This window comes from Salmo salar, chromosome ssa01 (genome assembly GCF_905237065.1).
Source record: "Salmo salar chromosome ssa01, Ssal_v3.1, whole genome shotgun sequence".
Lineage (NCBI taxonomy): Eukaryota > Metazoa > Chordata > Actinopteri > Salmoniformes > Salmonidae > Salmo > Salmo salar.
Genome location: NC_059442.1, coordinates 47,249,891 through 47,269,244, shown reverse-complemented (window position 1 = coordinate 47,269,244; position 19,354 = coordinate 47,249,891). Strand labels below are relative to the sequence as shown.

The window sequence follows — 19,354 nt, the reverse complement described above, 5'->3', positions numbered from 1 at the left end:
GCTTTGTCTGGTTTGTGGGAGAGTCTCAAAGGGGGCCAGTTATCTAAAACATATATATTTTGGGAGGGGGCAGAAAACAGTTTTCAACCAGCGATTGAGTTGTGAGACTCTGCTGTAGAGCTCATCACTCCCTCTAACTGGGAGGGGGCCAAAGACAATTACTTGATGCCAACATCTCTCTGTGACATGGTGAGTTTGGACCCAGGTACAGAGAAGAGACTAGATGAGGAATGTGACATGGTGAGGTTGGACCGAGGTGCAGAGACGAGACCAGACGAGGAATCAGCGGTTGGGGATAAACACAATACATTACTGAGAAACTGTAACGGAAGGATCACAGTAACACTGGGAAAACAACAAACACTAAGTCGCAAATTCAGGAGACAAACGCACACGGCACATAATTCAAACTTCAGCAAAGGACAACCGAAAACACACCTTTTTAATAGGGAAATCATAACGATTAAATGTGACACACCTGAGTGTCATTAATGTCCCTAGGACGGTCTCTGCCGCCCTCAGGTGACAGGTGGAACCATGACGTGACAGTACCTCCCCCCTTCTAGGAGTGGCTCCAGCCTTGGAGCCAGAGCGACTACCACGTAGTTGGTTGGAGTCCCAGATCCAGGATGTCCCGAGCAGGCAGCCATGCCCGCTCCTCGGGGCCGTAGCCCTTCCAGTCCACCAGGTACTGCAGGGTGCCTAGGACCCGACGAGCCTCCAACAGATGCCGGACAGTGTAGGCTGGGTGACCGGCGGGGGGGAGAGAAGGGACTGGTCCTTACCAGCTTGAGACATGGAAGGATGAACAGACCCTCATAGACCTGGGAAGCTGTAGACGATAGGTGACTGGGTTGATATGACTCAGGATCTTGAATGGTCCAATGTAGCATGGAGCGAGCTTCATTTTAAGGGAAGATCACCGGTGGACAGCCACACTCGTTGACCCGGTCGGAGGAGCCCGTTTTCCTGGTGTTGGTGTCGGGCAGATGATCAGAGAAAGGAGCATCGCGCTCTGATCCAGGTGAGGCGACATCATAAAATGAACGCCTCGGCTAATGACACCCCCGCTTCGGCATCTTGTTCAGGAAACGGTGGGCGAACCCCAACTGACACTCAAACAGTTCAGCAATGTGTTGTGAGCTTACTGCACCCAGACGAGGAACTTGCACCAGTTGTTGGCCTGGGTGGAGAAAAACAGTGGAGGAACTTCCCCAGCTCCTGGATGGCCTGCTCTGTTTGCCCATTCGACTGTGGGTGGAACCCTGAGGAGAGACTCACCGACACACCCAACAGGGAGCAGAAGGCTTTCCAATACCGTGTGACGGACTGGGGCCCACGATCCGAGACAATGTCCTGGGAAAGTCTGTGTAGTCGAAAGACTCCTTCGCTGAGGGCAACTTTCGTAAGGCATTGAAATGGGCTGCCTTGGAGAACCGAACAACGACCACAAGGATAGTGGTAAGCCCTTGGGATGGAGGTAACCCTGTGATAGTCTACGGACAGGTGGGACCAGGGCTGGCTGGGGATGGGCAGAGGTTGGACCAACCCAGCCGGGGCGCTGTTTTGACGACTTGCTTTGGCCACATGTGCAACATAGTCTGTTAGTGGGACCCCCGCCGGGTTCAGGTTCTCGGGTCTGGGCTTATCGTACCATGGTTTCTATATTCCATAACACGGGAGCCACAATGCGGGAGCTGGGGTGGTGGACTCTGAGTCCCTCTCCTTGTTAGACATCGTGTTGATGGGACAGGGCATCTGCTTTCTGATTCTTGGATCCCGGACAATAGGCTGGAGTGAAGTTGACCCTGTTAAACAGAGCCCGCCTGGCGAGCATTCAACCTCCTGGCTTCTTGAATGGAGACCAAGTTCTTATGGTCTGTCCAGGACACGAAAGGATGAGGTGCCCCCTTCAACCAGTGTCTCCACCCCTCAAGGGTACACTTGACTGCCAAGAGCTCTGTTGCCCACATCGTAGTTGCATTCAGCTGGCGAGAACCGCTTGGAAAGTGTCCTAGGTGTCCACCTCTACCAAGAAGGGACGAGTAGGATCATGATGAACGAGGATGGGTCCGGAGGTGAAATGTCCCTTGAGCTCCGTGAATGGCCTGTCAACCTCGGGGGTCCAGCCGAAACGGGTCTGGGACTTGCAGGGTAGGGCTGTGAGAGGCATTGCCACCACACCAAAGGAACTGCTGGAGGCGTCTCAGGACTTGGCGGACTTGCAGGGTGTGTTCCGGAAGGGTCTTGGAGAAGATCATGATGTCATTGACGTAAACAAAGACGAACCGATTCAACATATCCCTAAGAGTGTCATTGACCTATGCTTGGAATACTGCCAGTGAGTTAGATCATCTGAATGGCATGACTAAATACTCAGTGGCCACTAGGGGTGTTAAAGGCAGTCTCCCACTCATCTCCCTCCCTGAATCTCACCAGATTGTAAGCGTTACGGAGGTCCAATTTGGTGAAGAATTCAGCCCCCTCGGTCAGTTCCAAGGCGGCAGACATTGGGTAGGGGGTAACTGTTCTTAATCGTGATCCTGTTCAGCCCTCGGTAGTCGATGCAGACCTCCAAACCTGCACCAGCTGGGGATGTTGAGGAGTGAATGAAACCTACCTCCAGCGACTCCTGAATATAATTGTCCATTACTGCAGCTTCAGGGATCGAGAGGGAGTAAAGACGGGCCCGGGGAGGGGTGGAGCCGGTAGGAGTTCTATGGTGCAGTCATATGGACAATGAGGGAGGGTGGGTGTCGGCTTGCCTCTTACTGAAGGCCTCCCGGAGGTTGATGTATTCGGGAGGGAGAGCGGAGATGTCTTGGTCTTCAATGGATGATGGGGTCTTAGACATTTAGTCTGGCAGTTCTTACCCCAGTCTAGTAGGTGTCTTGTGGACCAGGAGAGTACAGTCGTGGCCAAAAGTTTTGAGAATGACACGCATACATTTTCAGTCTGCTGCCTCAGTTTGTATGATGGCAATTTGCATATACTCCAGAATGTTATGAAGACTGATCAAAGTCCCTCTTTGCCATGCAAACATTTCCACTGCATTTCGGCCCTGCCACAAAAGGACCAGCTGACATCAGCTGATTCTCTCATTAACACAGGTGTGAGTGTTGAAGAGGACAAGGTTGGAGATCACTCTGTCATGCTGATTGAGTTCGAATAACAGACTGGAAGCTTCAAAAGGAGGGTGGTGCTTGGAATCATTGTTCTACCTCTGTCAGCCATGGTTACCTGCAAGGAAACACGTGCCGTCATCATTGCTTTGCACAAAAAGGGCTTCACAGGCAAGGATATTGCTGCCCGTAAGATTGCACCTAAATCAACCATTTATCGGCTCATCAAGAACTTCAAGGAGAGCGGTTCAATTGTTGTGAAGAAGGCTTCAGGCGCCCAAGAAAGTCCAGGAAGCGCCAGGACCGTCTCCTAAAGTTGATTCAGCTGCGGGATCGGGGCACCACCAGTACAGAGCTTGCTCAGGAATGGCAGCAGGCAGGTGTGAGTGCATCTGCACGCTCAGTGAGGCGAAGACTGTTGGAGGATGGCCTGGTGTCAAGAAGGGCAGCAAAGAAGCCACTTCTCTCCAGGAAAAACATCAGGGACAGACTGATATTCTGCAAAAGGTACAGGGATTGGACTGCTGAGGGCTGGGGTAAAGTCATTTTCTCTGAATCCCCTTTCCGATTGTTTGGGGCATCCGTAAAAAAGCTTGTCCGGAGAAGACAAGGTGAGCGATACCATCAGTCCTGTGTCATGCCAACAGTAAAGCATCCTGAGACCATTCATGTGTGGGGTTGCTTCTCAGCCAAGGGAGTGGGCTCACTCACAATTTTGCCTAAGAACACAGCCATGAATAAATAATGGTACCAACACATCCTCCGAGAGCAACTTCTCCCAACCATCCAGGAACAGTTTGGTGACGAACAATGCCTTTTCCAGCATGATGGCGCACCTTGCCATAAGGCAAAAGTGATAACTAAATGGCTCGGAACAAAATATCGATATTTTGGGTCCATGGCCAGGAAACTCCCCAGACCTTAATCCCATTGAGAACTTGTGGCCAATCCTCAAGATGCGGATGGACAAACAAAAACTCACAAACTCTGACAAACTCCAAGCATTGATTATGCAAGAATAGGCTGCCATCAGTCAGGATTTGGCCCAGAGGTTAATTGACAGCATGCCAGGGCAGATTGCAGAGTTCTTGAAAAAGAAGGGTCAACACTGCAAATATTGACTCTTTGCATCAACTTCATGTAATTGTCAATAAAAGCCTTTGACACTTATGAAATGCTTGTAATTATACTTCAGTATTCCATAGTAACATCTAACAAAAATATCTAAAGACACTATTTGTCATTCTTAACTTTTGGCCACGACTGTACCAATATTTAATTTTCCTTATTTTATTTTTAAGATTAGCCTTTGTGGGTAGCCCTGTCCCCTTGTAAACAATGTATGATCGCGAGATGATTATTTTAAAGTCTAATATTGCGGGTAATGGAGTCGCCAATGACTAGAGTTTTCAATATGTCAGAGCTAATGGTGCGAGGCTTCGGTGGCTCAGACCCCGTAAGCAGGGGTGGGCAACTCCAATCCTCGGGGGCCTGATTTGGTGTCACATTTTTTCTCCAACCCTAGCAAACACAGCTGATTTTTATCAAGTTGCATTCTAAACTGAAGGTCATGGTTAGGTTATTATTGGAGTGGTGTGTTAGCTGGGGCAAAGCTGACACCACTCAGGCCCCCGAAGACTGGAATTGCCCACCCCTGCGCGTAACACAGACTCTGAGAAGGCTGACTAGTTGGTTAGTGGGGGAAACCGGTTGAATGTTTCTATCGACTGAATGAGCGACACCTGTTGAGCATGCCGACCAGCATTTCTTTCCTGAAGTCATGGGAATATTGTCCAGCTGCGGGGACTGTGCAGGGGAATTAACACTAGTACCTGTATTTATTGGTGGCACAGATGCTGGATCCTTCTTTCCTACACTTAAATTGCCCTTGCCTAATGATTTGTCTGCAGCGGAGCTTGCAACTCTGCTATCCTCACCACAAGGCGATAGTTCTCCTGTATACAGTGCATTCGGAAAATATTCAGACTCCTTTTTCCACGTTTCTTTTTACGTTACAGCCTTATTTTAAAATGGATTAAATAGTTTCCCCCCCTCATCAATCTACACACAATACCCCTTTTATTTTTTTCATTTTTTTTCTTGCAACTGTATTAACAATAAACTGAAATATCAAATTTACATAAGTATTCAGGCCCTTTACTCAGTACTTTGTTGAAGCACCTTTGGCAGCGTTCACTGTCTTTGGGTATGATGCTACAAGCTTGGCACACCTGTATTTGGGGAGTTTCTCCCATTTTCTCTCTGCAGATCCCCTCAAGTTCTGTCAGGTTGGATGAGGAGCGTTGCTGCACAGCTATTTTCAAGTCTCCAGAGATGTTCGATCAGGTTCAAGTCCGGGCTCTGGCTGGGCCACTCAAGGACATTTAGACACTTGTCTCGAAGCCACTCCTGCATTATCTTGGCTGTGTGCTTTGGGTCGTTGTCCTGTTGGGGTGAAGATTTACCTTCCACTCTGAGGTTCTGAGCACTCTGGAGCAGGTTTTCATCAAGGATCTGTATAATTTGTTCTGTTCATCTTTCCCTCGATCCTGACTAGTCTCCCAGTCCCTGCTGCTGAAAAACATCCCCACGGCATGATGCTGCTGTCACCATGCTTCACTGTAGGGATGGTGCCAGGTTTCATCCAGACATTTCCTGGCATTCAGGCCAGAGACTTCAAACTTGGTTTCATCAGACCAGATAACCTTGTTTCTCATGGTCTGAGAGTGTTTAGGTGCCTTTTGGCAAACACCAAGCGGGCTGTCGTGCCTTTCGCTGATGACCGGCTTCTGTCTGGCCACTCTACCATAAAGGCCTGATTGGTGGAGTGCTGCAGAGATGGTTGTCCTTCTGGAAGATTCTCCCATCTCCACAGAGGAACTGGATCTCTGTCAGAGTGACCATCGGGTTCTTGGTCATTTCCCTGACCAAGGCCCTTCTTCCCTGATTGTTCAGTTTCGCCGGGCAGCCAGCTCTAGGAAGAGTCTTCTTCCATTTTAAGAATGATGGAGTCCACTGTGTTCTTGGGGACCTTCAATGCTGCATACATTTTTTGGTACCCTTCCCCAGATCTGTGCCTCAACACAATCTTGTCTTGGAGCTCTACAGACAATTCCTTTCACCTAATGGCTTTGTTTTTGCTCTGACATGCACTGTCAACTGTGGGACCTTTTTATATAGACAGGTGTGTGTGCCTTTCCAAATCATTCCCAATCAATTGAATTTGAATTTACCACCGGTGGACTCTAATCAAGTAGTAGAAACATCTCAAGGACGATCAATAAAAACAGGATGTACCTGAGCTCAATATCGAGTCTCATACTAAAGGTTCTGAATGCTTATGTAAAAAATATATTTAAGTTTTTTGTTTTTAAATTTGCAAACATTTCTAAAAACCTGTTTTCACATTGTTATTATGGTGTGTGTGTGTGTGTGTGTGTGTGTGTGTATTTGCTGAGAAAAAATAAATACATTTTAGAATAAGGCTGTAATGTGGAAAAAGTAAAAGAATCTGAATACTTGCTGAAGGCACTGCATTGCGAGTACAGCGACTGCAATCAGAAGGCATAATGTTACTTAGCTTTAATTTTTAGGCCGGAGTTGGTCCTCCAGATCTATGTCCAGATAAGGCATTGAATTTAAAAAGACAAAATGAAGGCCTTGGTAAGTGTCTTAAATACAGAGTTTGATTAAATAAGTTATTCAGAGTTGAAAAGTGAAAAAGTTGAGCAGGTAGCCAAGTCACAGCAAGCGGTACGGAGACAACGCGGAAATGCTTTGGGTCACCAGTCAAGATCCAACTAGAATGCAGATATCTGATGTCATGACAAAAATGTATGTACTTTGTCTCACTTCGACTCATGGCGTTCATACGGCGACTGTGGGAAGAGACTACAATGAATGTAAAATAGATATGCCAACCCCACCAAATATTTATCTGGAATAGGGTGCTTATTTGGGTATAGTCATATATCCTTGGTATTCTAAGGGCCATTGCAAATTTAGGGTGCGTGGGCTCCTCTGGAAATTGCATAAGATAGCTATCCACATCTCTCTGTCTTCTGGAGGGAAGGTACTGTATGTACCAGGAATGGCTTGATGTCAGTACCACAGTATATTATGTGCGTTTGAGAGAAGCTATCTTTTTTGTTGTTGTAATATAATGAATATTGATGTTCCTTTTGGGAGGGAAAAAGTTATTCTAATGTATTTCTGTTCTCAGGGCTGTGGAGTATTCTGTGACGCTGCCTGCCATTCTGGTGTCACGAGGACCTACCTGCCAAACTGAGGCTCATTCTCTCAACCTCTCCATGCCGGACCAACTGGTCACACACATCCGGAGCGCATTACTGGATACATTTGTAAGTCTGTTTGTATCACAGTTTGATAGAAATTCCATCCCCCTTAAATAATCCATCAAACATTTGAATGGATATAGGCTTTTTTAACTCTTTGAAAAACCTATTCCTTTGTGTGTGCCGTGTGTACACATACTGTATGTGCAGACAGAGAAAGCGAGGGGCTATATATGGCCTGATTCAAAGATTTTATTAGTGGATTTAAGAAACATTGACCTAAAAAATTAAGGGGTACGCCAGTGTTTTCATTCTAGGGTGTCTGTCTGTCCGTCTATATGTGTGTTCATCTGTACAGCGTCCTTCTAAAATATAATATTTTTGGTCATTTGTAATAATTTGAATAGTTGAACCAGGATGAGTGTAACATCTTCCTCTGAATAAAACAGAAACTGCTCCTGTGTAAATATTTATTTGAAGTCGTATAACGCAATCTGATTTATTTCTATTAGAACCGTAAAAACATTTATTACAATTTGCCACCACATATCCGTAAAAAATAAAAATGTCTCACTACCAGATATGAGACACAAATCACAGAATGTTTTGACACACACACAAACCATTTAAGATTACAAAAGCATTCCCGTTATGGCATCTCATTTACGAGTACTTAACAGAGTATTTCCGGCCACCCTACAGTGGTTGCTCAACTAAAAGTTTTGAGATTATGCTGTGAGATTTAGAGGTAATTTGTGGGTTTCTCTCCCTCTATAAACAGAAATAATTCGAAATAAACTGGCTTTATTTACAAATTAGTAAGAATGTCTCACCCCATGTTCAAGAATGGCCTTTTTCTCATTCACTTCAGGTTATTTGAAAACAAAATATTGTTTTAAACAAGACATAGGAAGTTGGTTGCAATTTCAGTTTAATCCACCAGAAAAGACAGAACAAATAATACAACAAATATTGTGGTTAAACTCAAATATACTAATTGATTAAAAAAAAATGTTATTAGCTGTACTAGATTTTCCGTTCCTCCTGAAAGCCCTAATCTGCTCACTTAAATGAATAGAAGTCCTGGTCTTGGTGCTACAGTATGTTGTTACAGCATAATCAAAGTGAGGACAATTGGTGATCTGCTTGTATACTTATGGCCTATTGTAAGATAAGTCACACCTTTCCAGTACTCCTCACCCCGGCCCCAACTCCACCCTTAACACAGTTACCATTCAAAAGTGAGCTGTTTATAAAAAATAAAAAAATGACATTGCGACCAAAGAGAACAGACATCGTTTTCATCAAACCAGCTTCTTTCTATGGTACTACCCGTTCCAGGGTTAGGAGCGTACCACCAGACGAAATGAGCCGGTGCTGAGAGGATCACCAAAACTAAAGGTATTTTGGTTTCAGTGCATTTTCTTAATAAAAAAATGTATATAGCCTATCATTGTGTAGGCATACTGTGTAATAAAATAGTTTAAATAAAGGTTAAATAAAAAAATAATTGTGTACTAAAAACGTGAATGTTTTTGCAGAGCATACAACCATCCATGGAGAAAAGTGGACAAAGGGCTGGACAACAGGCCGCATCGGAAAAACACATGGTTGCCAAGAAAGCGGTTCGTTTTGCTAGATTCTTAAAATGTGTGCACAGCATTTGTGTTGGAGTCACTTTTTTAATTCTTAATTGATCTACCGTTTCTATCATAGGCCACTGTAATCGATGGGGGCTCAGGGCGGTACCTTTCTGCTCATCTGATGAAGGTGCACATGGATCAGATTCAAACTTTGAAGAACAAGATAGTCATTGAAGGCACACCAGCAGAAAGATAAACATTATCTGAGGGCAGAGATACGGGTGACAGCTGATGCATTGGTCCAGAGCCAGGCGGCATTGGTGGAGAGTCAGGCGGTGAATGACACAGTTGAAGAGGGCGAGGGACGAGATGGAGTCACAATCCATGACAGGCACACCACCTGTGAGCTCTGGAACTCCACCTCCGACAGGCAGACTCAACATACACTACCGTTCAAATGTTTGGGGTCACTTAGAAATGTTCTTGTTTTTGAAAGAAAAGCACTTTTTTTTTTGTCCTTTTTTAAAATGGCATCAAATTGAACAGAAATTCTGTGTAGACATTTTAATGTTGAAAATGACTTTTGTTACTGAAAACGACTGATTTAAAAAAAACAAAAAAAAACTATGGAATATCTACATAGGCGTACAGAGGACCATTATCAGCAACCATCACTCCTATGTTCCAATGGCACGTTGTGTTAGCTAATCCAAGTTTATAATTTTAAAAGGCTAATTGGTCATTAGAAAACCCTTTTGAAATGTTAGCACAGCTGAAAACTGTTGTTCTGAAGCAACAAAACGGGCCTTTAGACTAGTTGAGTATCTGGAGCATCAGCATTTGTAGGTTCGATTACAGGCTCAAAATGGCCACAAACAAAGAACTTTCTTCTGAAACTCGTCAGTCTATTCTTGTTCTGAGAAAAGAAGGCTATTCCATGTGAGAAATTGCTAAGATACTGAAGATCTTGTACAACGCTGTGTACTACTCCCTTCACAGAACAGCACAAACTGGCTCTAACTAGAATAGAAAGAGGAGTGGGATGCCCCGCAAAAGGACAAGTACATTAGTACTCCTCAACTGGCAGCTTCATTAAATAGTACCCGCAAAACACCAGTCTCAACATGAAGAGGCAACTCCGGGATGCTGGGCTTCTAGGCAGAGTTCCTCTGTCCAGTGTCTGTGTTCTTTTAGTCATCTTAATCATTTTATTTTTATTGGCCAGTCTGAGATATGGCTTTTTCTTCAACTCAGGCTAGAAGGCCAGTTTTCCTCTAGGATTTTGCCTGTGCTTAGCTCTATTCTGTTTCTTTTTATCATAAACTCCGTAGTCCTTACTGATGACAAGCATACCCATAACATGATGCAGCCATGATCATGCTTGAAAATATGGCGTTTTATTCAGTATTGGATTTGCCCTAAACATAACGCTTTGTATTCAGGACATAAAGTTCGATTTCTTTGCGGTTTTACTTTAGTGCCTTATTGCAAATTGGATGTTTGTTTTTGGAATATTTTTATTCTGTAGAGGCTTACTTTTCACGCTATCATTTAGGTTAGTATTGTGGCATAACCACAATGTTGTTGATCCATCCTCTGTTTTCTCCTATCACAGCCATGAAACTCTGCAACTGTTTTAAAGTTACCATTGGCCTCATGGTGAAATCTCTTGAGTGGTTTCCTTCCTCTCTGGCAAATGAGTTAGGAAGGATGCCAGCATATTTGTAGTGACTGGGTGTATTGATACACCATCCAAAGTGTAATTAATAACTTCCTCATGTTCAAAGGGATATTAAGTCTGCTTTTATTAAAACAATTAATTACGAGGCATTGGAAAACCTCGTTGGTCTTTTGTGGTTGAATCTGTGTTTGAAAATCACTGCTCAACTTTAGGGATCTTACAGATAATTGTATGTGTGGGTTACTGAGATGAGTTAGTCATTCAAAAACCATGTTAACTTGTGACTTGTTAAGCTAATTTTTACTCCTGAACTTATTAAAATAAAGGGGTTGAGTACTTATTGACTCAAGACATTTCAGCTTTTCAATTTTTATTAATTAGTCAAATTAATTCCACTTTGACATTATGGGGGTATTGTGTGTAGACGGTGACAAATCTAACTTTAATCAGTCTTGAATTCAGGCTGTAAAACAACTTTTTTTTTTTTTAAGTCAAGGGGTGTGACTACTTACTGAAGGCAGTGTAAGTGAATTTGTCCAAATACTTATGACTTCTTCAAATGGGGGGGGGAATGGATACAAATGCTTTTCATTTAATTTCTAAACAGCAAAACATGTATGAAATACCCTCATAAATGCTGACTTCTGTACTGCCGCTTAATATGAAACATTCTGGAGTATAGCCAAATAAAACATTTTAGCTTCACTGTCCAAATACGTATGAAGTAGTGTAATAGAGTATGTTGAAATGGAGACAAGCGTTGTATTGATGTGCTCCTCTACTTTGTTTTTGTTCCTTTTTTAAACAATTTTGTTTACCCCAATTTGGTAGTTCAGTCTTGTCCCATCGCTGCAACAGCTGTACAGACTCAGGAGAGGCATGCGTCCTCCAAAACACGTCCCTGCCAAGCCGCATTGCATCTTGACACACTGCTCGCTTAACCCGGAAGCCAACCGCACCAATGTGTCGGAGGAAACACTGCGCCTGGCCCGCCACGAGTCGCTAGAGTGCGATGGGACAAGGACATTCAGGCTGGCCAAACCCTCCGCTAACCCGGATGACGCTGGGCCAATTGTGTGCCTCCTCATGGGTCTCCCGGTTGTAGCTGGCTACGACACAGCCTGGGATCGAACCCAGGTCTGTAGTGACTCCTCAAGCACTGCGATGCAGTGCCTTAGACCTCTGTGCCACTCGGGAGGCCGTTCGTCTACTTTTCATAGGTTGTCAATTTTATAAATGCGTATTTCAGAATTTCCTAATGGAATATTCTTAATTGTTTTAATTATAATGTTCTCGTACTTTGAGTGTTAATCAGATATAGAGTGCTTTGCTCTTGGATTTCTTCACATGATATTGTCTTACATAGTGTGTTTTAAAATGTATTTAATACATTTTAAGTCAAAATGCACTGTCGAGGTGGACAATTTTTTTTCAACATTTGTTAAAGATTCATAGAAATGAAATAACTAAAATATAGTTGTTGCATAAGTATTCAGCTCCCTTAGTCAATACATGTTAGAAACACCTTTGGCAGCGACTACAGCTGTATCTTGGGTAAGTCTGAATGCGTTACACACCTGGATTATGCAATATTAGCTTTTTTTTAAGCTCTCTGAAGATGTTGGATTGTGGCTTGATGGCAATTTTCAAGTCTTGCCATTTTCAAGCAGATTTAAGTCAAAACTGTAACTTGGAAAATGCAATGTCTTCTTTCCAGTGGTGGAAAAAGTTCTCAATTGTAATACTTGAGTAAAAGTGAGTCACCCAGTAAAATAGTACTTGAGTAAAAGTATTTGGTTTTAAATGTACTTAAGTATTGTTTTCAGAGTACAAACTCAACGGACACTAAGAAAGCTTTAAACCAAGTTTATTCTGCCCAGAGGGTCAATACAGCTGCATTAGACAAAAACATGGTTTTACCCGTGGTAGTATACATACCCCACTTTGGGTGGAGTCTCCTCCTTATCACTAAACATTGCATCATTATTGCAGAGAGCTGAGTGATATGGGCATTACACGGTTCCTCTCCTTATCAGTACTGCTACATGTGATTGTTTTCCCTGCACTCAGCCCTTCCCAAGCTTACTGATGGCTCTCCTCATGTCTCTATTATACCTAATGATTAATAATATATAAAGCTCAGAAACCAAACCTATCAGTATCAAAAGTAAATGTAATTGATAAAATATACTTAAGTAGTAAAAGTAATAAATCGTTACAAATTCCTTATTTTAAGCAAACCAGACACCACAATTTTATTTTCGCATAGCCAGGGGCATACTCCGATATCATTTACAAATGAAGCATTTGTGTTTATTGAGTATGTCAGATCAGAGATGTTCCCTTGATAAGTGTGTGAATTGGACCACTTTCCTGTCCTGCTAAGCATTCATTACATTACATTACATTTAAGTCAGTTAGCAGACGCTCTTATCCAGAGCGACTTACAAATTGGTGCATTCACCTTATGATATCCTGTGGAACAACCACTTTACAATAGTGCATATAAATCTTTTAAGGGGGGGGGTTAGAAGGATTACTTTATCCTATCCTAGGTATTCCTTAAAGAGGTGGGGTTTCAGGTGTCTCCGGAAGGTGGTGATTGACTCCGCTGTCCTGACGTCGTGAGGGAGCTTGTTCCACCATTGGGGTGCCAGAGCAGCGAACAGTTTTGACTGGGCTGAGCGGGAACTGTGCTTCCTCAGAGGTAGGGGGGCCAGCAGGCCAGTGGTGGATGAACGCAGTGCCCTTGTTTGGGTGTAGGGCCTGATCAGAGCCTGAAGGTATGGAGGTGCCGTTCCCTTCACAGCTCCGTAGGCAATCACCATGGTCTTGTAGCGGATGCGAGCTTCAACTGGAAGCCAGTGGAGAGAGCGGAGGAGCGGGGTGACGTGAGAGAACTTGGGAAGGTTGAACACCAGACGGGCTGCCGCGTTCTGGATGAGTTGTAGGGGTTTAATGGCACAGGCAGGGAGCCCAGCCAACAGCGAGTTGCAGTAATCCAGACGGGAGATGACAAGTGCCTGGATTAGGACCTGCGCCGCTTCCTGTGTGAGGCAGGGTCGTACTCTGCGAATGTTGTAGAGCATGAACCTACAGGATCGGGTCACCGCCTTGATGTTAGTGGAGAACGACATGGTGTTGTCCAGGATCACGCCAAGGTTCTTAGCACTCTGGGAGGAGGACACAAGGGAGTTGTCAACCGTGATGGCGAGATCATGGAACGGGCAGTCCTTCCCCGGGAGGAAGAGCAGCTCCGTCTTGCCGAGGTTCAGCTTGAGGTGGTGATCCGTCATCCACACTGATATGTCTGACAGACATGCAGAGATGCGATTCGCTGCCTGGTTATCAGAAGGGGGAAAGGAGAAGATTAATTGTGTGTCGTCTGCATAGCAATGATAGGAGAGACCATGTGAGGATATGAGCGTGGGCCGCGCCGGAGATGCCCAACTCGGAGAGGGTGGAGAGGAGGATCTGATGGTTCACAGTATCAAAGGCAGCAGATAGGTCTAGAAGGATGTATTCAAAATGTAACGAGTACTTTTGGGTTTCAGTGGAAATGTATGGAGTAAGAAGTACATTACATTCTTTAGGAATGTAGTGAAGTAAAAGTTGTCAAATATAAATTAAGTACAGATACAAAACAAAAATAAACTTTTGTATTTTTACTTAAGTACTTTACACCATTGCTTCTTGGTAAAAAATTCCAGTGTAGGTTTGGCCTTCTGTTCTAGATTATTGTCTGGCTGAAAGGTGAATTCCTCTCCCAGTGTCTAGTGTAAAGGACACTGAAGCAGGTTTTCATCTAGGATTTTGCTTAGCGCCAATCCTGTTTCTTTTTATCCTGGAAAAACTTCCCAGTATATGCTGATGTCAAGAATACCCATCCCATGATGCAGCCACCACCGTGCTTGAAAATAAGGCTGCAGTTACTCAGTGATGTGTTGTGTTGGATTTGCCCCAACCTTAAGGCTTTGCATTTAGGCCAGAAAGTGTATTTCTTTGCCATGGTTTTTTGTAGTATTACTTTAGTGCCTTGTTGCTTACAAGATGCATGTTCTGTATATTTCATTCTTCCTTTCACTCTGTCATGGGGAGGCAGGTAGCCTAGTTTGAATCCCCGAGCTGACAAGGTAAAAAATCTGTCGTTCTGCCCCTGAACAAGGCAGTTAACCCACTGTTCCTAGGCCATCATTGAAAATAAGAATTTATTCTTAACTGACTTTCCTAGATAAATAAATAAAAATTTAAGCAATTATTGTGGAGTCACTACAATGTTGATCCATCCTCAGTTTTCTGCCATTGAACTCTGTTTAAAAATCACCCTTGGTCTCATTGTAACATCCCTGAGCAGTTTCCTTCCTAACCTACAGCTCAGTAAAGAAGGACGGCTGTCTTTGTCTGGGTAGTTTAATACATAATCCACAGCATAATTATTAACTTGACCATGCTTAGAGATATTCAGGGCCTCCTGAGTGGCGCAGTGGTCTAAGGCCACTAGAGATTCTGGGTTCGAGTCCAGGCTCTATCGCAGCCGGCCGCGACCTGGAGACCCATGACACGGTGCACAATTGGCCCAGCATCGTCCGGGTTAGGGGAGGGTTTGGCTGGCAGGGATGTCCTTGTCCCATCGTGCACTAGTGACTCCTGTGGCGGGCCGGGCGCAGTGCACGCTGCCACGGTCGCCAGGTGTACGGTGTTTCCTCCGACACATTGGTGCAGCTGGCTTCCGGGTTAAGTGGGAATTGTGTCTTGAAGCAGTGCAGCTTGATTGGGTTGTGTTTCGGAGGATGCACGGCTCTCGACCTTCGGCTCTCCCTTAGTCCGTACGGGAGTTGCAGCGATGAGACAAGACTGTAACTACCAATTGGATACCATAAAATTGGGGAGTTAAAGGGAGTAAAAAAAAAAAAAAGGTGATATTCAATGTCGGATTTGTTATTGTTTCCCATCTACCAATGGCTGACCTTCTTTGAGGCTTTCAAAATGCTCTCTTAGTTGTTAAAAAATCATTTCAACCCCTATTATTTTCCATGTATGTGATTTAAGCCAAAATTTAGGCTTGCCTAAACAAAGGAGCTGAATACTTGTGCAACGGCTAATATATATATATATATATATATATATATGTATATATGTATATATATATATGTATATGTGTGTGTGTGTGTACAGTTGAAGTCAGAAGTTTACATACACTTAGGTTGGTGTCATTTAAAACTCGATTTTCAACCATTCCACAAATTTCTTGATAACAAACTATAGTTTTGGCAAGTCCGTTAGGACATCTACTTTGTGCATGACACAAGTCATTTTTCCAACAATTGTTTACAGACCGATTATTTCACTTAATCACAATTCCAGTGGGTCAGAAGTTTACATACACTTAGTTGACTGTGCCTTTAAACAGCTTGGAAAATTTCAGAAAATGATGTCATGGCTTTAGAAGCTTCTGATTGACATCATTTGAGTCAATTGGAGGTGTATCTGTGGATGTATTTCAAGGCCTACCTTCAAACTCAGTGCCTGTTTGCTTGACATGGGAAAATCAAAAGAAATCAGCCAAGACCTCAGGAAAAAAAATGGTAGACCTCCACAAATCTGGTTTATCCTTGGGAGCAATTTCCAAACGCCTGAAGGTACCACGTTCATCTGCACAAACAATAGTACGCAAGTATAAACACCATGGGACCACGCAGGCGTCATACCGCTCAGGAAGGACCTAAGACAGAGAATTTTTACTAGGAATAAATGTCAGGAATTGTGAAAAACTGAGTTTAAATGTATTTGGCTAAGGTGTATGTATACTTCCGACTTCAATTGTATGTGTGTGTGATTTATATTTTTATTCATCTTTAAAAATGTTCAAATTTTCCTTCCACTTTGACAGAGTAGATTGTGGACAAAAGAATGACATCAATTTTAATCCCACTTTCTAACAAAATAAAATCCAAGGAGTATGAATGAATACTTTTGCAACACACTGTATTTATCATTGAGCACCTTTTTTCGCTCTCTCTGTTCCCCTTCCAGCCGGAATTGACAGTGGAAAACCTGCCCCTGTATCTGGAGCTAAAAAAAAAACTTCTGCTGCTGTTTGTGGGAGACGAGGAGAGCGGGAGGAAAGGGAACAAGAGAGTATTGGAGGATATGAGGAGTCTGCTGAACACAGGATTGCCTAACCCCTACCTGCCCTGCTGGATCCACCTGTATGTACCGGAGTATTACGTGTCCCACGTCAATGAAGGGTTACAGTAGGTTTCAGAGTGTCGGGAACACAAAGTTTAGGGCAAGGCAGCCATAGCCCAATTATGTGACTGAAAGGTTTAGTTCTAGTGGCATTAGCATCAAATGTTCGTCATTGTCTTGTCGTCCACTTGGGAGGAACATTTCAATATACTGTTTCAAGGCGAAGTATGATTCAGAATTGGGGTTTTATAACTCCATTGTCTTTTCAACTGTTATTTTCTGCCAATGACCCACTATTTTCAACACAGATTGTGTTTTACTTTTATCTTTGAATTGAATATCAGCTCATTGACTGAGTCATGGTTGGATGGAAAAATCAGTGAATGCAGGGTGTATTTTGGTGTTGAGGGGTATCTTGTGTGTTCCAGGGGTCGTACCCCTGCAGGTAAGGCTGTCCTGGAGGCATACCTGGGTTTCCTGCCCCTGCTCCCTGCCCTGGTGGTCTCCCAGCTGGCCACAGGAGGAGAGGTCTTCCACTACCCCACTGGCAGACCCCTAATGGTACAGCCCATTCTGCAGTGGCTGCAGAGAGTGGAGGATGGTGAAGAACCACCTGCAGGTATGGGGGGGTGGTGTTAAAGTACTTGGTTAGTCCAGTGTCTCCTTGATTTACTCTGGCAGTGACCAAAATTACCACAGTTAGAAATAAGTTTATCAGCAAAGAACAGTTAAATTAAAAAGAAAAATAACTTTCAACTTGTACTTTGCATCCCCCTATGGAAGTGCACTCTATGATGAATGACAAATGCTGCATTTGCACCTGCAGTTTTTGGCCTTTAAGGGGCACACAAAGCCCTGTTGCCATGGCTGCAAGTTGAAGGCTCTGACTATCAGCTCCTATTTGCACGTTCCCAACATCAGTTAATTAATTCACCACTGCCTCTGTCCATATGTATTACTTGTGTATAGAAGTATACACAAGTAATACATAGTACACAAGTATACTATATATACACAAGTAATACACAAGTGGCTCAGTTGGTAGAGCATGGTGTTTGCAACGCCAGCATGGTGTGTGCAACGCCAGGGTTGTGGGTTCGATTCCCACGGGGGGCCAGTACAAACAGAAAAAAAAAAAATATATGTATGTATTCACTACTGTAAGTCGCTCTGGATAAGAGCGTCTGCTAAATGACTAAAATGTAAAAATGTTGTGCTACATATGCAAATGTAGGCATTTCTGGTTGTGTTGAGATGAGATGGTACTTTGTCTTCATGCACAGAAATGTGCATTGCATCACATGCTCCACGTCTCACACATAAATCTATGTAATCATGTCAACGCAACCTATTAATCAACATAATCACATTTCATATTCTCTACTGTATGGGTCAGTGAATAATGGAGTAGGCCAATCTTATGGTCTTTTTCCTGATTGTGTCATTCAAGCCATTCTGTGTACGTACTGTATGTGCTTTTTTGCCAAGAGTCTGTAAAGTCTCAATTGACAATCTCAGGTGGCTGTGTCCTGTCTGGGTATTGTACCACACAGCTCCATCTGTCACCACCATTCATGAGATCACCACCTCTATTTATTCAAACCTCTTTCTCCAGTGCCTTTTTGAGCTAATCCAATCGCTATTGTTTTGTGGGCGGATTAGTATTGTATATGTGTGTGACAGACTGATGCCTTGCTGGTTTCTACCCAAAATGCACACTCATCGACAAACCTCCAAAGACTAGGCGTCAGGTTTTTCTTTGTTATTCCACTTCTAGTGACACAGAGGGAGCTGAAATGAAGTACAGTAGAGGAAGGAGGGTGTTTTCCTGAGACACTTCCAATCCACTTCCTCTGTCTCTGGAGGGAACTGTATCTCTTAATTGTGTCTGATGGTTGCCAGTTATAGTCCTGAGTCATCATACAGCACTCACCATAGATTGAGGTTCTTTTCAGGCTAATGCCCCCTCTTTCTGGTTTGTGTTCATTAGGCATCAAACGGACTGAAACAGGGATGGCCTACCTGGAGTTGTCCAATAAGAAACGCTTGTTTTTCGTTTTCTGTTGCAAAATGTTAATGTTTTGCATTGCGTGCACTAATGAACACCACCCTGCGCTTTCTCTGTCTGGAGAAGCACATCATTTGTCAACTTCAAGTGTTTGACGTTTAGACTGTTGATGTTTTTCATTTTCTGGAGCTGACTCGAGAGTTTGTATTCATCCATCATAATCAGAAACCCTATAGACATCAATTACAGTGGTTCAGTAATATGGTTGTTAAACTTTGACGGAAAGGTACATTTACTGTTAGGACATCTTATGATACTCGTGTTTCTATACCAAGCTTACTGTATCTTACATTTGATTTGGGTTTTCATCCGTATTAACATTTTCTTCAGTTACGAAATGTGGAAATATCGTTTAGAGAAAATCATACTTGGAAGAAGTTCATTTTTAGATGCGTTAGGAATTCAATCTAGACTAT

The 19,354-nt window shown here is 43.5% G+C and overlaps 1 protein-coding gene across 1 annotated transcript in view; it reads left to right on the top strand.

Moving 5' to 3' along the window:
- Window positions 1–19,354, top strand: part of txndc16 (thioredoxin domain containing 16) — a 52,874-nt gene that overhangs the window by 25,048 nt on the left and 8,472 nt on the right. Inside the window, exons 16-18 of the mRNA XM_045718580.1 lie at window positions 7,345–7,483; window positions 16,715–16,890; window positions 17,299–17,489. Of these exons, the coding sequence (XP_045574536.1) occupies window positions 7,345–7,483; window positions 16,715–16,890; window positions 17,299–17,489 (506 nt within the window). The remainder of the gene's footprint in view (window positions 1–7,344; window positions 7,484–16,714; window positions 16,891–17,298; window positions 17,490–19,354) is intronic.